The following is a 12,152-nucleotide window of genomic DNA, read 5'->3' on the forward strand; positions in this document are numbered from 1 at the left end:
AAAATCGCCAAGCAAAGGATTAATTAATCCATAAGAACTTAAACTAACCTCTCTTGCTAAAGCCGTATAAAAAATTCTGCCCTCTTTTCCCTTGTTCGAATATTCCTTCACAGTTTTCTCACATCCAGCATTTTCTAATAAAGACTTATGCTATCAGGCGTCCAGTTAACTTTCCCACGTTTACTTATTTCTTATTTGCTTATTTCTTCTGGGAAATTTAACTTAACTTACCATTTCAAAAAACTCTTTGTGTGAATAGCAACTTAAGGTACAGTGTCCATAAGTTCTAAGGACATCTGATTCTATTCCCAAAGACTGTACAATATTGATTTGCTTATGAAGAGCATGAATGATAAAAATGTTTAAAAAGTCTGTTTGATGAGGTGTTATACCCTCTTCTGAGACAATTAGGAAATATGGATAACATTCTTTAAGAAATAACTCCCATTCTGGTGACAAACAGTTGGAAAATTCTGTATGAACGGTGACATCAGTGTTGTATTCTAAATGTTGAATCAATGTGGTACGGAGGGCCAGAAGTTCAGGATAATTAAAATACATATTTTCTGCATCCTGTAAAAAAAGAAACCCATGTTAATTTTAGAGATAAAAATAGAATAACTCGTTATTTTCTAAATATCAGTATTGTGCATAAATTGTTGTATTAACATGATACAAAGAAGTTCAAGTTAATTGAAATATGTTTTTCTGAATCCTATAGAAATGTCAGATAAATAAAGACTCATTAGTTATTTTCCTATCAATGATACTTGGTATCATTCCTATTAGTAGAGACTTTAATTATAATTTGAAGAAACAAAATATCTAAAAGTGTAAGTAATAACTGATCACATTTAAAAATGAATATATTTTTTCATAGATTCTACAAAATGAGAATACAGAATTAAATGTTTGTTACCTTAAAAAAAACTATTACAAATTTGGCTTCCTTTTGAATTAAATCATGAAGAAATCGTTCTACAATATAGAAGAAGTGAAGAGTTTGTCCTTTCTTGAAATTCACATTAAAAGCACAAGTGATGAATAATGAATCTCCGTCAACCAAAAAAAATTCAGACTCAACAAAGACTTTAAATAAGCTTACTATTCTGAAAAAAATATAAAACACATAATCCAAAAATTATAAAAATAATAGCAGCTTGAGAGAAAATCTCATACTTCAATTGGTTATACAAATTTTCTTCTAGTTTAAGAAAGAAACTTACAGAAAAACTAACCACAAATTCATATTATATTTAAGTAACACTTTTCTGTGGCATTCCCATCATTCGGTGATAGAATAAACCTTAAAGATTTGACTCATTCTATAGTGAAATTGAAATTCATCAGTATAAGCATAAATTTATGCAAAAAGAACATTTGTGACAACATGGATGGATCTTGAGAGAGTAATGCTGAGCGAAATAAGTCAGACAGAAAAAGCAGAGAACCATGTGATTTCACTGATATGTGGTATATAAACCAAAAACAACAAAAGAACAAGACAAACAAATGAGAAACAGAAACTCATAGACACAGATAATAGTTTAGTGGTTGCCAGAGAGTAAGGGGGGTGGGGGGTAGGGGGTGGTAGATGAGGGTAAAGGGGATCGAATATATGGTGATGGAAGGAGAACTGAATCTGGGTGATGAACACACAATGGGATTTATAGATGACGTAATACAGAATTGTACACCTGAAATCTATGTAATTTTACTAACAATTGTCACCCCAATAAAATTAATAAAATAAAATTTAAAAAAAGAACTACATCTATATTTTAAACCTAAATACTATCTTTGTACTTCAGTGTGAAAAATTAAATAAATTATTATACTTGGTCAACTATATGTATGGAACTATCTTATTTTGCTTTTTAAATTAATATACAACAAACAGGTGTGAACTCTTCATCAAACTCAAGAAATAAAATATTTTCTATAACTTATATTTACCCTATGAGCTGTTTTCAGAATTCATCTCTCCCTACCTCCCCTCTCAGAGGCAACTACTGTCTTGAATTTAGTTTTCATTATTGTCTTGCTTAATTTTTTAAAGTTTTTATGGCAAAATATGTAAGCCTAGTTTTGAATCTTTATTAAAAGGACAATGTCTTATATGTGTTTTCTGGAATTTACTTTCTAAACTTAATTACCAATTATTAAAATTCTAGCATATGGTTACAGGAAGTGACACTTGAATAACTTTCCTACTATTAATATTCAATTATATGTCTACACCACAATTTATTCTACATCTTTCTCCTTTTAATGAATTGGTTTTTCATTTATTTTTATTACAAACCATGCTGCAATGATCATTCTTGCAGATGTTTCCTAACACACAGGTGCAACTCTAGGATATCTTTATAGAAATGGCATTACTGATTTGTGCATCATAAGGTAATACCAAATTGTTTTCTAAAGCAATTCTATGGAGCTGTACCTGCACGAGCAGATATCAGGAATCCAATTCATCTACATAATTTCCAACACCTAGTACTGTGTAAACATGAACTACATACTTTCTTCTAATTTCATTTTTGCTTTTTACATAATGTTTTGCCATTAGTTAAAACATACCAAAGACAATTTTATGAGACTTGCCTAATATTTTGACATGTAATATAATTCCGATTAAATTGCTACTTTAATCTTGTGCAATATTAAAAGAAAGGTGACTCTTTCCTCCACTTATACCTCTCTTCAAAGTTTTCAACAGCTTATTCCTTGATACTGAATGAAAGCCATATACCATAACCCTTTCCAAGAAAAGGAAATATTTACCCATTTTCAAAAATTTTAATCTCTTGTCCCATTGGCAGTTTCTCCAAAATGATTCTTAGCAGAAAGAAATATAAAATTATGCTACACAGATGAAATGAATTACTTCTAATGATATATTACTTTGGAGAATTTGTGTTTTACTTACTTAGATTTTGATAGAGCTTCCAAAATCACTGATGAGAGCTTTTTCAGAATTCCCTTATATTCAGTTAATCCTTTAAAAAACAAATAACAGAGGTTTAAACTAAATTTTGGATTAATTTTAAATGACAGCTTATCTTGTGAACTGAGTAGATGTATATTTTATGCAAGACTGCATCTACATGGCTGAAATATTCAGTAAGCATGTAAAAGACAGATATGTTAAAAATGAGACTATATAACCTTCTTAGACTGAATCATAAAGAACTGAAAAATCTAAATAGCCCAATTTAACAGCAAGGAAATTGAAACAATCAAAAAACTCCCCAACAGCAAAAGTCCAGGACCAGATGGATTCATTAGTAAATTCTACCAAACATTCAAAGATGATTCAATACCTCAAATGCTTCCAAAAAAAATTCTCAAATGCTTGTTTGTCCTTCTCAAATGCTTCCAAAAAAAATTGAAGAGACAATATTTCCTAACTTATTTTATGAAACTAACATTACCCTGATATCAAAACGTGGCAAGGGTAACACAAATTAAAAAAAACTACAGAGCAACATCTCTGAAGAATACAGATGCAAAAATCCTAAACAAAATACTAGCAAATTGAATACCACAATACATTAAAAAAGATTACACATAATGACCAAGTGAAGTTCTAGGGGCACAAGAATGGTTCAACATACACAAATCAATATGATACACCACATGAACAAAAGAAAGAATACAAATCATACGATTATATCAATAGATGCAGAAAAAGCATGAAACAAAATACAACATCCATTTATGATTAAAATGCTTAGTAAAATGGGTATAGAAAGAATGAACCTCAACATAATAAAGGTCATATATGATGACAAACCCTCAGTTAATATCATTCTTAATGGTGAAAAAACTGAAAGCTTTTCCTTTAAGCAGGGACAGAACAAGGATGCCCACTCTCACCACTGGTATTCAACATAGTAGTGCAAGTCCTAGCCAGAACAATCAGGCAAGAAAAAGATAAAAGGCATCCAAATTGGCAATGAAGAATTCAAATTGTCACTTTTTGCAGATGACATGGTTCTTTATATACAAAACTCTAATGACTTCCCTATCAGAAACAATAAACAAATACAATAAAGTTGCAGGATACAAAATCAATGTACAAAAACCCACTACATTCCTATATACTAACAATGAAATTTCAGAAAAAGATAGAAAATTCCATTTGCATTTGCAACAAAAAGAATAAAATACCTAGGAATAAAATTAATGAAGGATGTGAAGTACATATACACTGGAAACTACAAGACATTACAAGAAATTGAAGAAGGAACAAAGAAGTGGGAAAATATTCTGTGTTCATGGATTGGCAGAATCAACATAGTTAAAATGGCCACATTACGCAAAGCAAAATACAGATTTAATGGAATCCCCATCAAAACCAACTTCCATACTGATAGTTATTCAGGTTGTTTTGTTTTCTTGTCTTATCTTATCAAATGATGGCATACTGTACATTACTTTTAATATGTCTCACTGAGCATATGCAAGAGAGATTCTCTAAAAAGTAAGAACTATAGAAGTAGGCAAATTTACTAGATAGTATTGAATTCATCATTAAGTTATTGATATTGCCAAATTTTAAAATATTTCTAATCTGAGAAATGTGAAATTGTGTTTCACGGCTCTAATTTATATTAGTACCAATGACAAGTATCTTGTAGACTATTTTTAATATTCAGATTTCCCTTTTGTGGTTTGCTTATTTGTACCTTTGCTCATTTTCTATTAGTATGACTTTCTCCAATTAATTTGTATAGTCTTTAGTTTTCCAGGATAAATGATTCCTATATTTATATATGTATTCCAATCTGTCCCTTTAACTTTGGAGTCTGTTGTTAAATAGAAGTTCTTTCTTTGATTATGGTAAAATTTACCAAACTTTTTATTTTTTATTTGAATTTTTCTTTTATCTTGTTTAAGGAATTCAGCAGTTGTTTTATCATGCTTAAGAAATTTATCCCAAGATTTTTAAGATATTCTACTGCATTTTTTTTCACAGAGGCAAGCTGAAAGAGTAGTTTCAGATTGAACATGTTTTAAATTTAAATATTAATTTGGAAATATTTAATATATTTATGATATTGAATGACAACAAGGAAGAACCTAGCATATTTTTACATTTATTCAGTACAATTAAGTTCTATAATGTTTCATAATTATTTTCTCCTTAATGTTTTGTAAGATTTCTTCTTGAGCATATTTTAATTTGTGTGGCTATTTTGATGGTTTTCTTTAATAAATTTTCCAATTAGTCATTTCTGATACTTAGATCAGTATTAGACTCCATTCTAATGGACACTTCCATACTGATGCTGATTAGAATCAGTATTTTAATAACGTCGATCTTATATCCTAAAGGATATTTCTCTTATATGTCAGTTGTGTGTAGATTCTCTTGGAAATTTAAGGTAGATTGTCTTCAATGCCTGAGGTAGGTTAGAATAAAAATAATTTTCTCTTTCTTCCCTATCCTCACATTTTTAATGTACTTTTCTGGTTTTATTAAACTTACTAGAACTTCCAGTAGGATACTAAATAGTGACGGGAGCAAATACACTTTCTTGTTCCTCACTTTAATGACAAAGCAGATAAAGTTTTATCATTATTCAATCTTTGAGCTAGATTTTTAGCAAGCTACTTTTATTAAGTTTAGGTAAATATCTTCTTTTCCTATTTGATGAGAAAAGTAACCATGAGTGACTATTGAACTTTAAATGTTTTTCTGCATCTACTGAAATATTTTCCTGTAATCTGATAATATACAGAATTTTATTACATTTTTATATTGAGATATATATTAATACTTAACATGGTCTTGATTCTTTTTACATTCAGTATAATTGTGTTTCATGTGTTAATATTTAGTTTAGGAATTCATGCTTAACATTTCAGTACTCTTCATCCTTTTGAGCCAAGCAGAGTCATTTGGACTTGCTTTTAAATTTAGAGTAGAGTACTATAATCGGAATTATGTGAGAACCTTATTAAAATTACTGATACTCAGTCCCTATCCCCAAGGATTTTTTTATACAATTGGACTGATGAAAATTCTAAGAATCTATGCTAGAGTGGAGTGTGACAGATCCATATTTAACTTAAATAAAATCACCTATACACATTCATAAAAAATAAAAAAATAAAAAATCCATACCTTTTTTTTTTACAATATAGAGTCTTAGCCAAGTAAACTATTCAACTATTCATCTGTGTGATCAACTAAAAAACAATATTTTTTTCTAATATGGAAGAGAAAATGTCTGAAGGCATCAATATTATTGAGAGAGGAGGAGAGAACAAGGAGGAAAAGGAAGCGGAGGAGAAGGGAGGGAGGGAGAGAAATTCACCCACGGATAATGCCTCACCTGATCTTTCTAAATCATAGCTGTTAATGTCTGTAGTTTCAACTTCGGAAGGCTTCTCTTCACCAATTTCAAAGTCACACAGTAACTGCTCAAAAGCTGGCTCTTCTATTATGTCTTCTGAACTTATATGACCTTCTTCTTCAGATTGATCAAATGAGGACAAGCTCTCTGTGGTGTCGTTGTCATCACTGCTATCACTTTCAGTATCACTCTCACTTTCACTGTTACTAGGGCTTGATTTTTCATCTGACATTGTAGGTGCAGAAGCCATGATCTATAAAAACAAAGCTTTTAATTATCACTTTATTTAAAATAACATATGAAAATATAGTTTATTCCTTTCAAAGGAAAAATCTTTTCAATTCCTTCTTGTCTCTAAATCTCCTCAAAACCTAGTTTCCTAATGAGGATAATTTTTCATAATCCTCTCCCCAAACCTGTTTATAATTAAGTCACTCAAAAGGAATGGTGGAGTTGCATGGTCAGGCAAAACATATTTCTGAAAATATACATGTGAAAGTCACATCGACAAAAACAAAAAGTAATGTACATGTGTAAAAGAGGATTTATTCGATTCAAGTAAACTAGAATATTGAAAAAAATTTATGTGCATGTTAACTTTGGAACAGTCTCCATAGATTAAGTCCCAGCATTTTAAATATTACTTCAATTGTATTCTTTTATTTCAAAGTTGAGCACCTAGTCCATTGTAACCAGGATACAATGCATCGGCATCCAATTAATGTTAAAATTTGCTGGTTTTTGTTGGCCCAATGACTTTCATCATCTTCTCAACTGAGTTTATGAAATATGCATTCTCTCATTGTATCAACATGTGTACTCTTCCTTAATCTGTTCCTTTTTTAATAGGAACAGATTTAATATTTAAGTGGTGACATCAAGAAAGATACCAACAGGGGGACACTGCCATGTTGGCTGGCAGATAGCATCACTTCATATTACATCAAAATGTTCATTCTTCAGCTTATAGAGGAAAGAGTCAAATATGGTTCCTCAGCAATAAAACTTATCAAGGGCCACTATATACCTAAGGCAAATAGATACAACCATAGGTAATATAGATACTTAGATTCACAACACAGTTATGGAGATAGAATAATTCTCTGTAAATAAACTCCATAGCATTAATAGCATTAGTAGCATTAATAGTGTCACCAAGATATTTTAATGTCATGGACTCTTTAAAAGAAATCATAGATATTAATGATTAAATTATATGAAAAGAAACTACATACACAGATATGCAAAAGCCCATGTATTATTTTTATAAAAAGAATAGCTGAGAGTTGTTTGGCTATAATACCTGTCATCCTACTGAATGTCTATGATAATAAAATTAATTTATTAATTAATCTACTTAATCATCTTTTATTGGGTATTTACTATAACATCAGACACTATTCTAGGCATTATCCTCAAGACCTCTAGCCTCAAAAAGCACATACTCATCTGACAAAATTCAATATCCATTTATGATAAAAATTCAATAACAGAGTGTATATAAAAGGAATACACCTCAACATAATAGAGGTCATATGTGACAAACCCACAGCTAACATCATACTCAATGGTGAAAGCTCAAAGCTTTCTTCGTAACATCAGAAATAAGACAAAGACGTCTACTACTCTGATTTAACATAGTATTGGAAGTCCTAGCCACAGCAATAAAACAGGAAACAAAAAAAGTTACCCAAATTGGAAAGGAAGAAGTAAAATTATTGCCATTTGCAGATGACATACTATATATAGAAAACCCTAAAGATCCCACCAAAAATACCCAAAACTATTAGAATTAGTAAATGAATTCAGTAAAGTTGCAGGATATACAAGGTGTGATGACAAAATACAGCGAACGTTTAAATTAAATAAAAAAATATATTACAGTAAAGACACATTGCCATTAATCCCCCTCAAAATCCTCTTCCTCAATTTGAACACATTTTTCCCATTGTTCTTGCAACTTTTTGAAGAAGTTCTGGAATTCCTCTTTCATGAGTGTCTTTAGTTGTGGTGTTGTGGCTGCCTCAATGTCCTGAATCATTTTGACTTTGGGGAAGAGCCAGAAGTCTCATGGTGCCAGATCCAGTGACTAAGGTGGATGAGGACACACCATAATGGTTTTATTTGACAGAAATAGCCATAACAGAAGCGATGTGTGATATGGAGCCTTTCCATGTGATCACAAAATACAGTTAATGCTGCTGCTGGAAATGAAAAATCAGGGATCTTCAATACGGGAAGTGGTACATATCGTGTTTCCCCAAAAATAAGACCTAGCTGGACAATCAGTTCTAATGCGTCTTTTGGAGCAAAAATTAATTTAAGACCCGGTCTTGTTTTACTATAATATAAGACCGGATATAATATAATGTAATATAATATAATACAATATAATATAAAATCTTATATAATATAATATGACATAAGACTGGGTTTTATATTAATGTTTGCTCCAAAAGACGCATTACAGCGGATTGTCCAGCTAGATCTTATTTTTGGGGAAACACTGTAAAATCTTAGTAACAGTGTGTGACAAGTTTCAACCTGTTTGGGGCAGTAAGTCAGGTGTGAGCTATGGTTGAGAGAAGGTATGTTTTAAAGTGTACTGTGTAAATCATCCTCCATCATGACAAATCTCCATGTCACACATTGCTTCTGGCATTCAGCAATTTCTGTCAAATAAAAACATTATGGTGTGTCTTCATTCATCTTATTCACTGGAACTGGCACCATGCAACTTCTAGCTCTTCCCCAAAACCAAAATGATTCAGGACATTGAGGCAGCCATGACAGCACAACTAAAGACACTCACGAAAGAGGACTTCCAGAACTGCTTCAGAAAGTGGCAAGAGCAACAGGATAAGTGTGTTCGAACTGAGGTGGAGTATTTTGAAGGGTATTAATGGCAATGTGTCTTTTACTGTAATATTTTTTTTTATTTCAACATTCACCATATTGTTTGATCACACCTCATAAAATTAACATTCAGAGGACCAGAGAGGTTTGATAGCTTGTGCAAGGTCATGTAACTAGTAAATTGAATAGCTGAGTTGATCTGATCCAAGGCCCTTGTCCTTCCCAATAGACCAACAATACTATTGTAGTCATTAAAAGGGAAATGGCTAATCCAGTGAGCTTCACAATTAGATTTTAGAAATAACTACAGAGACAAGAACTAACTTTCCCTTTGCTTTCCAGTTTTATTGAAATACTGAGAAAATTAGTCTTAATTGTTCAGAGAACCCTAATTAAGTTGTCATATATCACCAACTACCCTAAAGTGAAATACAATTCCCAACTATTAAACTTAGAAATATATTCAAGATAACTGTGTTAACAGTATTTGAGAATTCAAGTTTATAAACATTTAAGGTAGATTTCTCATTTACTAACACCATTGTTTCTCAATCAATCCCACCAAGCTTATCATTGTCCTCAACTTAACCAAAACAGTTAAAAATATATACTTAATAAGTGTGTGTGTCCTTTGTATGTTTGCCTTGTCTGTTACATTAAGCCATAAGCCTAACACAAAATTGTATATCACACTTATGTTTAATAATCAAGCTGGTACCGGGAAGTCTTAGCATGTTTTAAAAATATCAATTCAATCTAAAGCAGCCATTTTTACATCAATCTCAAATGGATCCTAGAGGTAATTTATCTGCAAATAAATTATTTTGTTTTGGGACTGAAACCACCACCACTACTCTGCCTCAAGTCTAACCTTCAAGTTTAACTCAGCTCTTAGCAGCCAGTTCTTCTTTCATAAATGGTCCCTCAACATATGCACTCTTTAAAATCTCACCATTTCATCTATAGGCAAGGCACCAAACCCCCTTTTACCTGTGGTCTATAGTTCTCTTTTCATAGTCCAACAGCTGCCAGCAGTCACAAGACAGGGGAAGTGAGTCTTCAGAGACGTCCTGAGAAGATCCAAAAATGTAGACAGAGATACACTATTCCTCTAATTGAACCACTAGCAGCAACTTCTCTTTACCATCTTTGTCAGCCTGGTTTAGGTTTCGTTTCCTGGAGAGGCTGAGAAAACAAGATATCTAAATAGCTTATGAAAGATTTTCAGCATTATCTCACTTCTTTAGGCCACACCCTCTAGAAAAGTGTAAATGATATATAGGACACTGAAGGCGAAGGTCAAATGTACACATACACCTGCTTCATTACCTCAGTGCATTCTGGCACCTGTCCCAGCTATCAGCTACTCGAAGTACCTAGTTCAACCATTCCTTTAAACTCACTTTTACCTTCTACTTTTACCTGCTTTTTAAATTCTACAAAAATTGGAGCAAGAATGGAGGAACTCCTGGGGCAATTAATTGGGGTCTTGAGACTCACTAAAATTATTTGTCCTCAACTCAAAAGTCATGATCACTGTGGACTAGAACCTGACATTTTGTATGTGCTCACGAATGGTCTGCTGAATGGAATTTAATGTCCAATGGGAGATAAAACCCCACAGTGGAGAGCTTTTGTTCAGCAGCAGTGCTATATAAAAAACTAGCACAATCTCCCTCAAGATTTTAATGCAATGGAGAACTAGTACTACATTGTTATATGTCTATTTTCTTCATAGTTTTCATATTATAGGCACAAAATATTAGGAAGGTTAGAGAAAATTTGAACAGGTTCTTAATTAGGAACCTTTCTCTGATTGCTATTATACCTAACAATTTCGAATACACAGTCTAGTCAAGCATCTAAGGAACACTTATGCAAACTAACCATATGCTATGTAACAAAATAAGTCTACAAAATTTAAAGATTTAGTGTCTTAGAGACCATGTCTTTGACCACATTATCAACAATGGAAGATAAATAACAAAATAAAATCAAAATTTCTTATATCTGGCAGTTAACAAAAGCACTTCTAATTGCTTTAAAAAAATTAACAAAAAAATGTAAATGCTTAAATTTAAACAACACTAAAATATTTATAAAAATGTATGGACTGCATCTAAAACTGTTATTAGAGAGAAAGTTATATCATCATTTACATAGGAAAGAAGTTAGAATGAAAGCTTGTGAGCAATGCATACAACTTCACTAAAGCAGTTAAAAGAAGAACAAAAGAAAATTATATATTTTTCTCAAAATGTACATTTACAAAAGAAAAAAAAACATTTCTTAAAGAAAGTTAAAGAAGAAAATAATTAAGAGTAAAAATTAATTGACATGTAAAAAAAGGAGAAATGATTGATAAAGCCAAAACTAATTATTTGAAAATAATAAAATCAATAAAGCCAAGAAAAAAGATAACAAAAACAAATAATTTTAGTATTTAAAAAGATATTACAAAAAATGGCAGAAATTGTAAAAAATAGAAAAAAAATACTATCAACAATATCAATGAGAAATTTAAGTATTTAGATAAACTGGAAATTTTCTTATAATGTGCCAAACCAACTAAAGAAGAAATGAAAAATTTTAATAGGCCTATAACTGAACATTTACAATTTACCCCGTTCTTCTCCTCCAATTAAAAAAGTCAACATTCAAGGGACATATGAATCCAATTCATAAATATGAATTTTATGAAACAATTCACAAATAGAAAAGAAATGAAATAGAAATGATGTTTCCCAATTTACTTTTGACTCTAAAATAACTTTGCCATCAAAAATCAGACATGGGAAAGGAAAATTTCATGTCTATGTCATTAATTTACATAGATGTAAAAATCCTAAACAATGTATCTGGGGGAAAAAATCCTAAACAAAATACTAAATGAAATAATAGCGAATCTTATCCATTAAGATGTAGGAA

The 12,152-nt window shown here is 31.2% G+C and overlaps 1 protein-coding gene across 2 annotated transcripts in view; it reads right to left on the reverse strand.

The window, feature by feature from the left end:
* LOC109447240 (putative ATP-dependent RNA helicase DDX60) overlaps positions 1-10,384 on the reverse strand; it is a 74,762-nt gene extending 64,378 nt beyond the window's left edge. Inside the window, exons 1-5 of one of the 2 annotated variants that reach the window (XM_074338294.1) lie at positions 10,215-10,384; positions 6,348-6,621; positions 2,933-3,002; positions 920-1,109; positions 232-573 (exon numbers count right to left, since the gene is read on the reverse strand). In XM_074338294.1, the coding sequence (XP_074194395.1) occupies positions 232-573; positions 920-1,109; positions 2,933-3,002; positions 6,348-6,618 (873 nt within the window). In that variant the 5' untranslated portion in view covers positions 6,619-6,621; positions 10,215-10,384. Of the gene's footprint in view, positions 1-231; positions 574-919; positions 1,110-2,932; positions 3,003-6,347; positions 6,622-10,214 lie in introns of those variants that run through there. The other variant, XM_074338295.1, reaches the window with a different exon arrangement.
* Between the last annotated feature and the right edge of the window lie 1,768 nt (positions 10,385-12,152).

This window comes from Rhinolophus sinicus, linkage group LG07 (genome assembly GCF_036562045.2).
Source record: "Rhinolophus sinicus isolate RSC01 linkage group LG07, ASM3656204v1, whole genome shotgun sequence".
Lineage (NCBI taxonomy): Eukaryota > Metazoa > Chordata > Mammalia > Chiroptera > Rhinolophidae > Rhinolophus > Rhinolophus sinicus.